Here is a 16,980-nt window from a genome sequence, read left to right on the forward strand (position 1 = left end):
TATATATATATATATATATTACTGTTCAATGTGTTGTAATCGGTGATGACACAAGTAACAAAGATCTGTCTGCATAAGGTGAATGTGAAGTACTTCTTGTCGCCATTCATGATTCTTAGTGCGAGCAGGAGAAAGAAGATTATATTACCGATCAAGGGGTTAAGTCTTGCGACTTTTAGAAGGCATCCATTATGATCGTAAGGTTTGGTAATGATGTGATGGTGTGGAGTCAATTAATTCCTTGTGCTAAAACTGCGTCGAAGTGGGCCATTCGGTACTGTTTCCTCCCTAATCTAATGCGCAAACAAATATCCAAATGCGAAGATCTTTGCATAGACATGTGTATGAAGTAAATCTCCTATTGGATCATCTTTCAGCCTTCCTTGTTGTTGTCGCAGTCACAGTAAACACAGTGAGAATGGAAGAGATCAGAAACCCTAAGAGAACTCTTTGGATTCTTGCACCAAAAACAAGCACATAGCTGCTGCATCACCCACACTCGCCAAAGGCCACAACTTTTTAGCTGGACCCCTACCAGAGGGAAGGCACCGAGAAAGCAACACCAACCTCCCCCTCTCGTGGAGCGAGCATCTCTGCAACCATTGCCCCATGGACGGCCGTGATCGTCTTCCTTGTCCCTTTTCTGGCAACAGTGGGAGCTCAGGTTAGGGTTTCAACCCGGGTTGGGAACTAGGGTTAGGGTTAGGGTTTTGTTGCGGGATCTTCTCTTACACACAAGCGAGCGAGCATGTGTGTGTGTGATGGTTGCGGAATGACATGTCACACGGCATGTGCCTCCGTTTACTGCTTATTTATGTTCGATGGAAGCGGGTATTCTATCTTTTGCTTTTGGTGCCCGTAGATTCCCTCTCCCACAAGCAAAACCCTAGGATAAAGTTGGGGTTTCCCGAAACCCTTTTTGCCTTCCGATCGATCCCTTGCTGATCTCTCTCGCCTCGCTCGCCCCGATCGGGACCGGGATTTGGCTCGCGATCCAGCGGTGAATCGCGGTAGAAGCAGCAAGACGATTCCTTTTCCCGGTTCCTCGGAGGAGGTACTCGTTCTTTACCTCGGTGGAAAGAGTTTTGGGTCCAAGGTCGGATTTTTATCTGTTTATCGCTCGAGAATTTGGTCTGGAATTGGTGGGGTTTGTTCTTCGATACATCTACCCCGTGTGGTACGGTTAGGGATGTAGTCCAGAAGTTGAATCGAAAAAGGAGCTTCCTTTCTGTTGTGGACTGAGGTTTGTGACTGGGCCTTAGACTTGTGATCTGGTGGCCTGTTTACTCCTTTGCGGAAGTGGGTAACCGGCAAAATATGGCTCGGATGATGTGCGTCATGGGGTGTATTTCTTTCCACTTTTGTTATTTTATGTGGCAAGTGTTGATTCATGTTGAGCATGTCCTCTGCAACTTCTGCTCGTGTGTTTTCATGCAATGATCTTGTGGTTTTGGTTGACTTGACGAGCCCATCTGTTAGCTTAATTTATGGTTTTGCAAACGATGGGAAGTTGGAGAAAAGCTTTGTTTGTTCAAGTTTTCTCGCGGAAACGCCATTATTTTCCCTAGGACAATTGCGATATACCATTGTCTCATTTTGATGCGTTATTTTATGATTAGTTTCGAACGGTTGGAGGTTGATTGATGACTGAACTTGATTCTCACCACTGGTGGAGCACCGGAAGATTGTTTTTCTTATATTTCATGCTGCAAATTTGTTCTGTCCCTGGTAACCGAAAACCATTGCGGGTCATCTTTTCCCTAGTGTAAGTGCATGTTATGTGCTTGAGTTAAAGTCTCATTGTGCTACGAATTTGCAAAGGTCCTCTTTTATCGGTCACTGTCTTGTGCTTTATTCTTTATTTTGTATTCATGGGGACTACTACTGGTATCGGTTTAAGTTGTATTCAGCGATGCCCGCTTCTTGTTTCTTTTTCAGTTTCATGTTGGGGAATATGTTCGTCTGTAAGAACAAGGTCTTTCCCATGTTGTTTCATTGTGATGAACCAAGTGCAGCCGTGGTCCATCTAAGTTCTTGAAGGAAGTTCTTTCACTTACCAAATGTCACACTTCTCTTTTTCTATATCTAAGAAGTTGTGTTCTTGCAAAAATGTGTGAAGCAAAATGATTATGGTTACTCTTACATGATTAGTTATATTTGTTGTTGATATTGTTCCGCTCCTTCGATAAATATTGATGGTTATTAAGTTGACTAAATCACATTAATTGTTGTGATGCTCTGATCATTTTTGTTTCTTGGACAAGTGTATCATTCTCTGTGTAGATCCTAACACTAACTTTGTTCTTGCAGTTTGTCTTGTGTAAACTGTTATACTGATACTTTTGAAAAAGAAAGTGTTTTTTGACCAGCTATGGCTTCCAATGCACTTGAGTCTAAATAAGTTTGATTTCTTGGCAGTGCTTGAAGTTGTCTGTAGCATTTGAGTCTAAATAAGTTTGATAAAATAATAATGCTGTTCGGGATTCTGTTATCATACAGCAAGACGAAGCATACCTGGCAAAGACATACACGACCTGCTGCATATGATTGCTCTCATTTTATTAAGCTATGGAAGTAGATGTAAAGGAGCTCAATACCAAAGGAAAAGAATGTGTTCGTTTGGCTGATGGCAAGAATGATGCAGATGAGTGCAACCATTTTACAATTCGGTAATCCCAGATGTCTATTTACCTGGTTCTTACCATTGAAGAGGATTTCTTAAGATTAAACATGTAGGACTTTTTTGAAACTTGACATTCAGGATGGAATGCTGAATTGCTGCTTCTCTCTGTGGCCCAACAATTAGGTTCTGCTAATTGTTGTAACTTGTAACTATGGTTTGGTAACATGTCCTACTTTACTTTTATATAAAACATAATATTTACATACTGAATACAACATAAATGAACTTGTTGATAACAGTTAGCCTTGTATTACTTGCTTTAGTAAATCATAATTGAGATTTCTCCTTGTTAACAGTGGTTATGTTGCTGGTGTTCGGAAGAGGGATGCAAGGATTTGTTGGCCATTATTTATGCCCGACAATGAAAGTTCAGATATACTCGCCAACATGCTGCCACCACTGCATGTTTCTAAGTTCAAACGATGGAGTTGCCTGAACTGTATTCATATGATTAACGCTTCTGCAGATGCAACAGGAAATGCAGACTCTACAATTGTACAACACAAAGATATAAATATAAAAAAAATTCTTTTAAATGATGATACAAAAAGGTTATGTTTTCATTCTAAAGAATGTGAAAACATCATACATGGGGAGAGGCTAGTCTCAAATTCTTGTAACAATGTTAGTCGTGTCAAACCTAGCACTGCACTATATTGTGGCAAGAAAGAGAATGGATCTACAACAGAAGATGCAGCCAGAGAAGGTACCTGGGCTGTTTCTCTATCTTTATCATCATGAATCTTCATAATCATTTCCTTCTTTTGACAGGTACACAAATATTTATATGTGAGAAATTTAGATCTGAAGAGAATCAAGATCAGACATTCAAACCTGCGTTCGCTGTGGCTGAAGGTGTGGAATTAGAAGCAAGAGAAACCCAGACAAGAAACATTATGGTTACTCAAGACAAATTTGATACTATTCATCTTTGTGATGATGTTTCTCCCCTGGTTTCTGTCAAACCAAATAGACATTCAACCAATGGAGTATCTGATAGAGTTCTGATTTTCGGAGGCACCAATCTTGCAACATATGGAAACAAAGATAATGTTGATGGGATTACTGCCAAAGGCAAAATATATGTAATACCTGATGGCATGCCCAAAGAATGTAGGAATCTGGTTGGTGTTGATCTTGGCATTCTAAGAGATGATGCACTAACTGCAACTGCAGCTAATGTCACCAATTATGATTTTACAGGCTTAGATCAGAGCAACAATGAAGCATCATATGGCACTCTAGATTTATCTGATGGTGTGAATTGTAGCCAAAATCAGAACAGTCTGTTGAGCAGTTCACATGAAAAAGTGAACCACAAAAAGGCTCGTAAGCTACGGTTGCTGGAGGATATTCTGAAAAGTGAAGAGTTACATGTACCTAAAAAAGTTTGTGCTTTCAAAGGAGATGCAGAAACATGTGAAATGATGAACAATGATGACCGATGTTCAGTTGGAACAAACTTTGAAGCTCAAACCAGAAATTGCAAAAGCAATCTTGCTAGCCGGAACTCTGAAGTGACAACTGCCAATCCTGTTAATGGTGCAGAAGCTGATCAGAGCAAAGATGAGGAGGTTACTCTACTTCATTGGCTAAAGAAGGTTTCTAAGAAATTTGTCACTGATGACTTTCAAAACAAGAAGGCCCTTGGTGCAAAAAGATCTGCTGAAATCATGTACATGGAGAAAGTTGGTATATCTCCTAGTACACATAATGAGAAGGATGCAAATCCTCTTCCTAAAGGTTCTGGAGTAAGTAAACAGAAAAAATGTTATAGTGTTGAAAAGGAAAATAAGGTGCCTCAAGTTAAACCAAGTGGCCGTTGCCTCATATCACAAAAGGAAAATTTAATTTCTAAAATAGCAATGATGAAACATGTTTGTCCTGACAATGTTTATCCTAAAATGAGAAACATGATTTCTGCACCTGGGAAACTAGTTAGGAGTTGTGATAAAAAAGCCAACTTTAATAGAAGGAAGAAAAAGGCATCACAAGTTGAGGACAGAAATTCTTTGCAGATAAACTGGTCAAAGGTATGTCTAGCAATCATACATCTCATTTTACTTTTAATTTTATTCTTGATTTTCGATTTCTCAGCATTCACTGTTTAAGATTTTAGTTTAGTGTCACACTGATCAGCATCCTTATATTCAAGCTTATGTTCAAGCTGTCATATAGTTCAAAAGCAGTTGGAAAACTGTTATAATAAAATCTTTAATGTGAATGTCGAATCGGCCGAGCCACACTTGATAAAATATTGCTGTGTAAGAGCTTTTAATTGTTAAATTAACTTCTGAGTGTGTTCTGACTTCCTTGGATCATAATGGCACCTAGGATAGGAAAGTAAAATTTTAGATATGGGATCAACAGATGTGTTTTTTCCTTGTGCAGTGCTGATAATTTTATATTCTTATATTGTCCTGGCTACAAGAAAATGCAAATTTTCAACAGCATGTGTTTATGGCTCATAGTGGTAGAGTATTCCTTTTAGAAAAATAAATAGTATGATGTTTGATAAATGAACTTATGTTTCTGTCTCACATGTACATGCTTCTTCAAAAATGAAGAAAGGAGTGGTAAAGAAACGAAGGACCACAAAGATGCATGAAAAAGAAGCTCTAGATGACATTCCAATGGATATTGTCGAACTCTTAGCTAGAAACCAGCATGAAAGAAGTCTGACGAATGCTGAGATTGCTAGCAAAAAGCATCATGAGTTGTCAATTATAAATGGTGAGATAAGGTCTGGAAATATTTCATGTGTATCTGAATATTGTGGAAGCAAGGATACAAATGCCCTGTATAAGAGCAATGCCCTGGCCAATGATACAGTACATGATGTTCCCACTGCCTCCTGTGGTGAACAGAATGCTGACCATGGTACAGAAGCCTACAATTGTGCTAAATATCAGAAGCATATCCTCATTGATCTGAACCAACAAGCTACAGAGTTTCCGGCAGTTCCAGCATATGATGGGCACCAATCCAGTACAACTCACATTCCTGTTGTTGATCCTAGGAAAACCCATTCTCTTCCAAGTTCTTGTGGCAGAATCAGGATGCAAGATTTCGGATCATATCAAAAAGATCGAGTTTCAGCTCAGAGTTCAGCTGCAGGTACCCATGACATGTTGTCAGCACCAGTAAAAGGTAGAAAATATGGAATCAGTTCTGGGAACAACCATGCTCATTGCAATTATGGAAAAATGGTACCTTATGATTCAGTTTTTGATAGAAATCAGAACACAGTTGTTAAAACAACTGATTATCAGGAACCAGTGATGCTAACTGGTTCCCATATACTGAATGCGGGAGGAAAATCTGAGCAATCCACAAACAGGACAACTCAACCAACCACATCTTGCACTGTGGGAGGAGGAAACAGGTGCCATTCAGGAGGAACAGGGCCAATGGATTTGTCTAACAATGATATGATATCAGCATTACATTTGCTTAGGCTAGTTGATCAGGCAGCTCTGACAGGTACATCATGGGATATAAACCGTGTCGGAATTGCCCAAAATTCCAACTTAAATTTTACTAATCAATCCACTCAGGTGCCTGGTGTGAAAAATGGGGTCAAAATTAGAGAAGCCCATCAAAATTCAGTTGCAACTGGGTACTCTGATCATAATCAAAATGAGGGAAATTTCAGCAGACCTCACCGCCCAGTTCCTAGAGTAGGTGTTCTTGGGTCTTTGCTGCAAAAGGAAATCATGACTCGTTCAAACAAGTGTGTGGCACCACTGGGTTGTGGAGCTAGATGGTCTGGCGAACTTCCATCTTTCTTCACTGAAGGAATAGGGAGAACAGATGCCTCTTCTTCAGCTAACCATACTGAATATGGTGATCACAGTAGCCAACTCTCTGTGACTGCAAGTACCAAAACGATAGTAAAAGCTGGTGATTCTCCTGCACATAAGTTTGAGATGAGGCAGGTTCGAGTCAGCAAAAACAATGAGCTCATCCAATCTGTTAGACATGATTGCACAACTACAAACTGCATTGTCAACAGAAACCCTGCTGACTTCAGCATACCTGATGAAGACAACATCTACATGCGAGGGTTTGAAGATGTAAGCTCTAAATGTCCGTTCCCCCACAAAAATCCATGGTATCAAACTCATCATGATGGGAAGAAGTGGCAGGCGATGAAGCTTCCAGTTCTGAAGGGACCTTGAGTAGCAGAAGAGATGCTTTGCATTTCAAGTTTAGCTTTATCTGCGGGAATTATCCTGGTAGCCAACCCTTGTGTGAATGTTGTTATATATACACACACTAGAATTTGGTTTGCTTCCATCTACCTTCAGCTACAAAAGCACAGGTGATGATGATGGAAAATCTTCAGTCGTTGCAAGTCTGGGCCAGTATACTGTTAATTGTTAGCTTCCTCAAAGAGCTTATCCAAGCTGTGGAATAATGTAAAGACATAAGCATTTAGGTCCCCTGACTGTCAGTGAAATAGTATATAGTTGAGTTGGTATGTATGACCATCTTGATGTACTAATGTCTCCCTGTGATGTTAAATCCTAATAATAAAGTGACTTAGAAGAATTTAGTCTGTTACTGTCCTTTTGAGCCTACTTTGGCTCAGCTTTCTGTGGTGATTGATTCTACTAATGGAAGGACCAAATGATGTCATGTGCCTGGCTTCTTTCAGTTGTCTTAATACAAGAGCTGAACACTGTTTTATGGTAAATTATTGGAAGCATAAGATGCAGCATAACTTTCATGTGGTTCAGTCAGACACAGCATGTCAATTTTTTGACTAGTTGTTGCAGTCTTGCCCACTCTTCGTTGATGAACAAAACTTTTAGAGAACATTGATGTCAAGATTTCATAGATATCAAGCTTTTGGATTGAGCTTTGCAGCTTCATGTACATCCATCCTGATGGCACTAGATCTCTGCATCTGCAAGGACTTGTTCTCACTAAAGGCTTAATCTGAGAAAAAAATGTCTTTGTCCATCTCTTCTGTCCATTTAGAGAGCAACAAAATAGAGGACTTGTTTCTTCTTTCACTGCCAACTATTCTCACTTCCAGCCAAGAGAACTCATCCATGCTTGTGCCTGTTTGCAGGCACTTTCCTAGACACCAATGATAAGGACTTGCAACCAAATGGCCCATCATGAGTTTGGTTCAGTAAGTTCTCTCATCTGCAGCCTTCATTGGCACATCTTAGTTTAGGAAGTGTGAAGTACTGATGAAGTACTGTTATGATTGGGCAAAGCTTTTTATTTTCCCCTATAATTTGTCCAGCTGCATGCAATAATTATTTACAAGATGATAAATGAGCAGCTGCAGAATAATCATTGGGTCTTCGTTTCGGTCTTAGAGACAATCATCAGGCCATGGTTGCAATTCTCACACTAAAATAAAATTGTTTACAACAACTTCAACTCAATGTCACATTAGTTTAAGATATAGAGGTAGAGATTGAATTCATCTTCCATATTGCATCATTAAGAGAAGGGAACAGATTCCTTCGGGAAAAGCATGAGAACCACAGGTGGGTTCTAATCCACCTATAGAAAACATTAGTCAGCAGATTTGGTGAACTGAAGACCCAGCAACCAGAAGTTCCTGCTAACTTGCATACTCCCATGGCTATCAGCATACCATGATTAGTTTCTTTCTAATTTCTAGGCGACACATGCGCCTCCACACACAAAATTCCTGCAAAAAAACAAAAAGATCAGCAGTTAGAGGTGTCACGGCACAAGGATGGCAAGAGAAAATAAATAAAAAACAAATCTTTGACATGAACTTGGTTCATGTGATCGATTAACAATTATAAAGATGTTGCTTTCAACAACAACAGAAAAAAAAAAGGAAAAAGAAAAATAAATCAAGCTTCATTTTGAAGGTGGGCACAAAGAACAGATAAAAATGCTGATCCTAATTTACCACATCACATAAATATTGGTAGGGATTAATGTTCTGCAGTCAGCTACTTACGCCATTAGACAACCAGAGTTTCTTTTATTTTTCTTGGCCATCTCCTTCCTTCGTGAAGGTTGAAGAACTACCTTGATTGCAGTATCGAAGACAGCCTTGACATTCTAACCAGTCGATAACAAACAATAAGATAAATGGTTCTCAGTAAATTACTGTCATTTATGAAAAAAGAATGAATCATTTTAGCAGGTTTCACTTCAATTGCATTCATGATAAACCCAATGGATACCGATATCGAATCCTTCTTGTACTACACACCTGTTGGGTTTTCGAGCTACACTCGATATACGCTGCAGCACCAATCTGTTTCCTGAGCCCTTCTCCCTAGTAAGGAAGAGAATGCAATTCTTAAGCCTCAAAACCAGCTAAATAAAATCCAAATGTAAGAGAACTGATACAAAAGAAATCGAACCCAGAAGCTGCTTACCTGTGCTGCAGTTATCGTAGTTGCAGCAGGATGATCAGCAAGATATGCTTTGTCATTGCGAAGATCTGAAATTTACAAGATAACAAGGTGATTAAAGTTTTCAAAGGGCTAATTCCATAAATTAATTAACATGATGGAACACGAAATGACCACACACACACACACACACAAACACACACACCTAGCTTGGTTCCAACCAGAATAACTGGAACTTTGGGTGCAAAGCGACGGAGTTCAGGCATCCACTGATTCACAAACCACAAAGATCACAAGTTCTAAGGGTGAGAGGAGGAATCAAAAGTTCAAAACTAATGAAGCAACGACGCTAATTAAATCCTGAAACCAAGTAGAAATAAGCATGTAGCCATTCTTACATGTGACGAAAACATAATGTAATCAAGATATTATTGCCAGTTCTGGAAAAAGCATGACAAAAAAACTATCTGCCCAAATCCCTGCCTAAAATTTGAAAATATATTAATTTCTCATCTCATAAGACAATTTTTAGATGTAAGTAAATAGAAGAGATTATTGTCAGTTCTCGGGCCAATATTCTCATGCAAGAACAAGAAAAGCACCAAACCGAAAGGAGGAAGAAACATAGAGCTTCGATCCAGATGGTTAACAGGGAATCAATGTCCATAACATGAATGCCAATGCAACAAGAAACTGATACTTAATCACAAACCTTCTTGAGAACATTTTCATAGCTTGCCCTGCTAATTAGAGAGAAGGCCAGAATAAATATATCTGCTCCTCTATAACTCAGAGGCCTCAATCTGCTATAGTCTTCTTGTCCTATAGACCTAAAAGAGTTAGCTGACAAAACATTGCAGATCTAGTAGGCAAAATCAACTAAAGGAAAGGGATGCTGTCGAAGATATTAGAACCTGCAGTATCCCACAACCCTAAGTTGACAATGCTTCCATCCACAGAGACATTAGCACTGAAGTTGTCAAACACAGTAGGAATATAATCCTGCACGTAATCAACAAATAACCCAAAATAATGTTGATTCAGTCAGGACATGTAACTCGGAAGCCCGACTACAAATGATACTGATTCATCATTAGACATCTGCCATGACGCCTAAAACAAACAAGAACCAGGTTTGAAAGAGATCGAATGCTGCCAAGCCATACAAGAATCGAAAGAAATCGATGAAGGAAAAAGGGAGTTAAAGCATACGGTGGGGAACTTGTTGCTGGTGTAGCAGATGAGCATGCAGGTCTTTCCCACAGCCCCATCTCCGACAGTCACACATTTAATGAACCTCGTAGCACTCATCCTCACTCTCCGCTGATCTCCCGCCACCTAATCGGGTAGAGAGCAAGCAAACAAGAAGGGAGACGCTATATAGAAGCCGAGGCACTGATGGGTTTGCTTCTCTCGGAAGCCAGCAGGAACATACAATAAGGGAAAAGAGCAAGAAAAGCTGTGAGGGGGGCGGGGAAAGTAAATTACAGCATTGGGTTACAGAGCAAGAAAGCAAGACAAGGAGATGAAATGTAGCTGTCCGAGAGTTGTACAGGAATGTAGCAGTAGTTATTAGCACACTAGATTCAATGACACCAGCCTTCTTTTGTCCCATTAAACATTGCAAGAAGACGGTGACATCTACATGCAGCAAAATCTAAGCTTGGTGAGCTCGAAAAGTGTCTGTAGGTGACAGTAAATGGAGCTCTAAATAAAGCACAAAAGAGAAGAAAAATAAAAAGAAAAAGAAGAAAAGTTTGGCCTCGGAGTTTGAAGCTTGAACGTCCTCCTCCTCCTCCTCCTCCTCTTCGTCTACTTTTGTTGACCGGACGAGGTAACGGGATCTGTCTCAAATCCGACACCAATATCTACTTCTCTTTTTGTTCTGAATCCAAGGATGAGCATTACTAAATCCGACAGTTTCTGTGCCCATCTGTGCTGTGGTAAATGAAATTTAATCTTAGAATAAATAAATAGATAAATAATCAAATAATCGGATTAAAAATGAGAACAAAAAACAATTTTGTATTTTTTAATAAAAAATTACGATAATAAGTATATTTGAAGATCTATCTGTATTTGGAAATTCATGTTCTAGTGGGTCCCAAGAGGAGTACCACTGATGACTCCGATCACAAGGCAGGTGGCCGAGCGGGTACGCGACGAAAAGTGCCAAGAATCGTAAGCGAATTACGGATTTGCTGTCTATTCTCCGACAGGATCTAAATGGGGGGAGAAGGCTGGACCCTGCCTCGGCGGGTGCAGGTGAGCCCCTCGCACCCCGGAGTCAAGATTTAATGGACGGTCAAGATGAAACCAGAAGCCATCATGGATTAGATCTGGTCGGAGTCATTTCCTTGATCGACTTGATTCGAAGAATCTAATCGATGGGCCGCAGATGGGTCAGATTAGGCCCAATTGGCCCAACATATTTCAATTAAAGTTGTGCAGTCGTCGTCGAGCACACGGAAGTCGTATCATCACAGGCAAAAACTCTTCTTCTCCTGTATGCTGGTCGTCTGTTCGATGCCATCCTCAGAGGGGACATGCCTTCTTCCATTATTCTGCGAAGAATTAGCTCATCAGCTCCCTCCAAATTATATGCACATAATGGAGCACACCATACACATTCACATTATAATACTCCTCATCAAACCTTCAAGTGAAGGAATGCAGAGATCTATTGTATTCAAATGAGTTGCTGATGCTCTCTCTCTCTCTTTCTCTTATTATATCTGAGATGATGACGCAATGGCTTACACTAAATCTCAAACCAGTTCCCTATGACTAAAAAGACATGAAGCTTGATCTCCACATCTGGTCTTCCAACCTGTCACTTGTCTCCTTCGACGTTGAGGTATTCTATGTACTTCACTGTTCTACCCTCCTCCTTTTAACTACATAAATAATGAACATTATCTAGAAGATATGCTGTATGTTCCACCCAAAGAACCATGGATCGACTAGAAACATTATTGTGCACCTGAAAACACAGGACTTTGCTACAAGAACATGAGATATGTGTTTCATCGGAGCCTAACCTGAGTGCCTTTTGCTCGAGATGGTGTGATCAGTTTGGCAATGGCCAAGGCGACTCCTGGGAGAGGAGATTTGGCAGGCATATACTATGGGTATTGGAGTACCCCAAGCGTGGCTCCCGCCTGCTGACTCATGTTGATGATATGATGATGTGACATGTTCTTCCTTCCCACCACGTTTTGTTCGCGAGGATCATTCAGATGCACACCGACATCTTGATTCGATTCGATCCATCTGGCGCATACACGAAGGCACCAATTCAACCAGACTACGGTGCTTTCAAAGTAAATGGGGTTTACACAGCAAAGAATCTAACATTGACCAGACACCCAAACAGGAACGAGATCTGCTTCAAGGCAACAAAAGATTCTTGCAGTAATGGTAGAATAGAGTAGAGCAAGTAGGAATCTAGTGGTCCTTGTCGCGCACGTGCAATTGGCCGTGGAAACCAAATCCCAAATACCAAATCCAGATACGAATCCAAGGATGGCAGCAGCTACCTACGCTGCGATCCTCTCCACATGACATGATCTGTGGAGCAGCTAATTAGCAAGCCTTTTAATATCATATCAAAAGCCCGTAAGTTTCTCTGAGCCTTTCAGAAAAAGAATATATGAAGCTAGATTTTAATATTGTTAAATTGACCATTCTTTAGATGATGATGACACTACCGATTAAGAATAAAATCCACGTAAATCTGATCCAGCAATGCATTCATTGGTTTCAGGGAACAGCGCACCCTTTTGAACGGCTGTTGGCGATCCATCTTTGTCATTTCGTAGTATTCTATACGTTGATCTCTCTCTCTCTCTCTCTCTCTCTCTCTCTCTGTGTCTGGTTTCTGGGCTTCTTCTCCAGCACTAGTTTGGTTTAGGCGTGGAGATCGGAAAGAGAGATGGAAAGCAAACAGTCGAATGGATTAGGGTCGGGAAGCGGAAGAACTGGTTCCTCCAGGAAGGGGAAGAAGGAGCGGTCAAAGCAACCCCAGAGAGGACTCGGGGTGGCTCAACTGGAGGAGATCAGATTACAAAGTCAAATGGACGAATACGTTTCTTCGCTTAACCCCCCATTCTGCAGCAATCTCAACATGGTCTCTCTCCGATCCATGATATGCTCGAGTTTTGAGGAAATCAGCAACTTTTTTCTTGTCTTTTGTTGTTGTTATTCTTATTCTTCTTCTTCTTCTTCCTCTTCCTACGAATTTAAATAGACTCTCTCATGGTGATTGCCTTAGGAACACTCGAGAGTAGAAATGGCACCTTCATCATCATCTCCCTTGTCGCGGTCAGGATCTTCATCCTTTGCACTCCGTCCTAATATGATGGTATGTCAAGCTTGCACTCGCTCATTATGTGCTTCCGCCAAAGTAAGCAAGAGACTAAGAAAATAAAAGAAACAATGTTTTCGGAGACAAGAAATCCTCACATGAAATAACCCTCTCATGTTGATTATTCTTGCTACGATGGTTGTAGGTGAGATTTGGAGATGCTGAAGAGAGAGGCATCATTCATTATGGCGAGCATTGGTCGAGGTAATGCATGCAGTTCAATTAGATTTTGGGTGGAAAAAGAAGTTCTACACGATCAGCAGATATCATTTACTTTTCGTGTCATCAGATCGCAATTAGATCAAAGGAGGAGTGTTTCTTCTCCCCACTGCTATGTGCCACCAACTTTGACACTGTCCCTCTTCGAACACAACACTGAGGTCGTCTTGATTTCCTTTGCTTCTACGTAATATTTTAGAGCCCATCATATATGGGATGCATTTTTATCATGACAGTCATCCATTGCACAGGAGGATTCGGCACAGAAGAGGAATCAGCATGATCCAAGATTAGGATCGATCGGTCAGAGTTCTGATACCAATGATGCGCAAGAACTAGACTTGGATCTTAAACTGTCACTCTGAATGCTTGCAAGATCCCTTGGTGTATATTCTGCACATCTGCATGTATTATTAGTCTCAGTTGCATAATAATCATGAGAAAATCTTGTTCTGACTCCAATATCCAAAGTGTGATGCATCGATGCATAGATATGATCTAAGCTTGCTTTGTCATTTGTTAAAGCTGACTTCTAATGACTGGTATTGAGGCCAGTGCGAGAGTTCAATTTTATGGCACGAAGGGTGTGTTGATACAAACGCATCTCCTCAATCCTGTGGAAGTCTGAAGCGATTGATGATGTCTTGGAATGATATCACAACTCTTTTGTCTTTCTGCTTTGAAGCCTCCACTTCAATCCATGAGCTCGCCATCGTCGTCTCTAACACATCAGTTGGTCCATGATGGAAGCGAGAACAGTAGTCGAGAGAAGACTCTTCCGACGATGGCGGATTTGCTCTCCTCCGGTCTGCTATCTTCTTCCTTCACCTCCTCCTCAACGACGGCCGACTCCGCCGCTGGATCGGGAAGAACAACCAGATATATCCGAGGTGTGCTCGCTTACGCAGGCATGCCCGCTGCCAGGCGGCGGTCGTCATACCGCCGACCACCTTAACTACTGAATCCGTTGAACGGCTCAGATGCACTTGATGGGCGCAAGGAGCAATCTTGTTGGCTTGTGGACCAAAATCACGTTTGGAGAAGCCATGCACGCAAGCATATATATATATATATATATATATATATATATATATATATATATATATATATATATATATATATATATATATATATATATATATATATATATATATATATATATATATATATATATATATATATATATATATATATATATATATATATATATATATATATATATATATATATATCCTGTTATTCTAAAAATCTCAAAAATACCTCTCAAAAGTTATTATATATATTTTCATTAAAATCCAAAATATATACTATATTGTGTGGTTCAACCTCACATATACTATATTGATCCCCGTCATAATTTGCAATACAAAAATAGAGAAACGTGTCTATTTACAATCATCAATAAGAAGATGATGTCCGGCAGCGCATTACGGTAGAGAGTCGGCTACGTAAAGCTCACTACGAGAGGATCAAGCTTCACGCGGTTTATTGCCGTACGTCCGTCTCCGCAGATGAAGAACAAGAGAGTGACACAGATCAAGCCACGACGTCGTTGGTCCGAAGAGGACAGGGCTGAGCGATGAAGGAGACATGATCGCAGCCGGCGGCGATCACCAGCTTGCTCTGCCACTCATCGCGCGGCAACGACGAGCTCGTGGCTGCAGCCGCCGGCCGCCTCAACTGTTGCCGGTAGTACTGCTGCAAGGCCAGCGCGTTCCGAGCTTGCATCTCGATCTCGTCACGGCCGTCGCCATCGTCGGAGGTGAAGCTGCCGCGGCACCCTTGCAGGCATTTTGTAACGATGTAGAGGAGGATGCGCAGCCCCAGCAGCGTCCCTGCAATCATCAGAGCCAGTAAGAAGTAGCCACCAGCGGATCGGTGGACGTGTCTGCAGCCGAAGAGGCCAACGCAGACCATGGTTGGTCATCACAGGCTTCTTTGATCAACCCCATATCTTATTTTGGAGTTCTCATGATATTATACCTTGCTTGGCTGGAGTTGGCCGGAGAGCTTTGCACCTATGCCTTCCTTGCTGAGAGAGGGAGTTAGATTTGTCAGCTATCCATTCCGACTGAGCAATATACAATGATTATAAACTATGGATGCCATGAAAGAAAGTAGTAGTCCTCTAATGGTTTCTACCCATATAAGACATCTCAAAGAAAAAGTCTGCCTACCACAATCTTCCTAAATGGTGTCAATCCAATGCTCTTTAATCAGATTTAGTATGGCTAAGAAGTTTAAGGTCTAAAGCATTTGCTCAAACATTATATATACTCGATTGCCTTGTGTAGGCTGTATATGTCTGTCATGACATCCCATCTTACTGCATAAAAGCATGCTAATGATCTTAATTTAATGAAATGGTCAGATTAAATTTAACAGCCACATTAGCTGAATCTTCCTGCCTTAAACCATCATTTACTTTGACAAGCTTTAATGATCACCAACCCAAATTTCTAGATTTCTATCTTAATTGACTCTAGAATAAACATTTCATTTGGCTTGAGAAGTGTTCAAGAGTACCTGGTTCAGTAGGTAAGCAGTTGTCACGGCTGATGGTACTGCAATCAAGTCTTGCCTTCTTCATAGACTTCCTCTTGAGCTTTTTCTCCATTTACAGCCCATTGGAGATGAACTTTAGCTGTGCAGGTCGATGCAATATTTGTTCCAGAGGGTGAGCCACAGCATCTGTCACCACCAAACCAAGGGAACCACATTCTATCAGCAGGTCACCATTTGGATTGGCTAGCCGGTCTTGTATTAAATCTTTCCACCAGTTATATTCCAATTGTTCCAATAACTAAAGCAGATGTCAGCACACTATTGCAGTCATGGGAACTTTGTTTCTTTGCAGCTTCATAAATCATGACCAGGCCTGTTTATGTTCCTCTAGGTACACAGGCATCCCATCCAGAAGCTGTGCTTTTAGAGAACATGAACATGATGCTGCTTTTTAGGCATGATGAATTCTTCTGGGAAGGAACATGTCAACTTGTTCCCAGATCTTTTATCTTCAATATGAGGTCACCTGTAAAGTATGAGAAAGCTTCACATGTTATTATCTGTCTCCTCAATCAATTATTAGCATAAATGTGATGCCTAAATACAAGGCTATGAATTCACAAATTTTGGTAATTAAGAAACCGGCATTATAACTTACAAGCCTTTCCTGATATAGAACTGCATGTAGTTCTACATTATTCTGGAAAGCTGTCATGTTCAGAAAGGAACTAGAAGACAGCCAAACCAGATGTTTAATTTACTAGTCAGAAGAGAAGAAAAGAGAAGAAATGGTCATATCACAAAGTCCAATACACATTACCTGGCTCAAGCTGCTGAGAAAAAGA

General features: G+C 40.6%; 3 protein-coding genes and 1 long non-coding RNA gene across 8 annotated transcripts; 2 read left to right on the plus strand and 2 right to left on the minus strand.

Annotated features, from left to right (window-relative positions):
• The first annotated feature begins 765 nt into the window (after positions 1-765).
• LOC135580944 (uncharacterized) lies at positions 766-7,237 on the plus strand. 4 transcript variants are annotated; one of them, XM_065080490.1, is made up of 6 exons: positions 766-1,054; positions 1,620-1,765; positions 2,500-2,669; positions 2,980-3,389; positions 3,455-4,716; positions 5,251-7,237. In XM_065080490.1, the coding sequence occupies exons 3-6, from the start codon at positions 2,569-2,571 to the stop codon at positions 6,862-6,864; spliced, it is 3,387 nt and encodes a 1,128-aa protein (XP_064936562.1). In that variant the 5' UTR covers positions 766-1,054; positions 1,620-1,765; positions 2,500-2,568; the 3' UTR covers positions 6,865-7,237. The 4 variants fall into 4 exon arrangements, with proteins under 4 accessions (XP_064936562.1, XP_064936561.1, XP_064936560.1 ...); XM_065080489.1 differs by lacking the exon at positions 1,620-1,765 and having other exon boundaries at positions 766-1,331; XM_065080488.1 differs by lacking the exon at positions 1,620-1,765.
• Positions 7,238-8,028: 791 nt separating this feature from the next.
• LOC103996118 (rac-like GTP-binding protein 2) lies at positions 8,029-10,835 on the minus strand. The gene is made up of 8 exons (XM_009416954.3): positions 10,258-10,835; positions 9,960-10,047; positions 9,758-9,867; positions 9,251-9,314; positions 9,070-9,134; positions 8,901-8,966; positions 8,643-8,746; positions 8,029-8,360 (listed from the first exon to the last, which is right to left on the minus strand). Exons 1-8 carry the CDS (start codon positions 10,354-10,356, stop codon positions 8,327-8,329), a joined length of 630 nt encoding a protein of 209 aa, XP_009415229.1. The 5' UTR covers positions 10,357-10,835; the 3' UTR covers positions 8,029-8,326.
• Positions 10,836-12,837: 2,002 nt separating this feature from the next.
• Positions 12,838-14,198, plus strand: LOC135589198 (protein SPEAR3-like). Of its 2 annotated transcripts, none has more exons than XM_065081483.1 (5): positions 12,838-13,174; positions 13,319-13,408; positions 13,557-13,615; positions 13,701-13,791; positions 13,867-14,198. In XM_065081483.1, exons 1-5 carry the CDS (start codon positions 12,980-12,982, stop codon positions 13,993-13,995), a joined length of 564 nt encoding a protein of 187 aa, XP_064937555.1. In that variant the 5' UTR covers positions 12,838-12,979; the 3' UTR covers positions 13,996-14,198. The 2 variants fall into 2 exon arrangements, with proteins under 2 accessions (XP_064937555.1, XP_064937556.1); XM_065081484.1 differs by having other exon boundaries at positions 12,845-13,174; positions 13,882-14,188.
• A 689-nt stretch (positions 14,199-14,887) lies between these two features.
• Positions 14,888-16,150, minus strand: LOC135588391 (uncharacterized). The gene is made up of 2 exons (XR_010476243.1): positions 15,614-16,150; positions 14,888-15,465 (listed from the first exon to the last, which is right to left on the minus strand). It is a non-coding gene; the product is annotated as an uncharacterized LOC135588391 (long non-coding RNA).
• Between the last annotated feature and the right edge of the window lie 830 nt (positions 16,151-16,980).

This window comes from Musa acuminata, chromosome BXJ1-8, assembly GCF_036884655.1.
Source record: "Musa acuminata AAA Group cultivar baxijiao chromosome BXJ1-8, Cavendish_Baxijiao_AAA, whole genome shotgun sequence".
Lineage (NCBI taxonomy): Eukaryota > Viridiplantae > Streptophyta > Magnoliopsida > Zingiberales > Musaceae > Musa > Musa acuminata.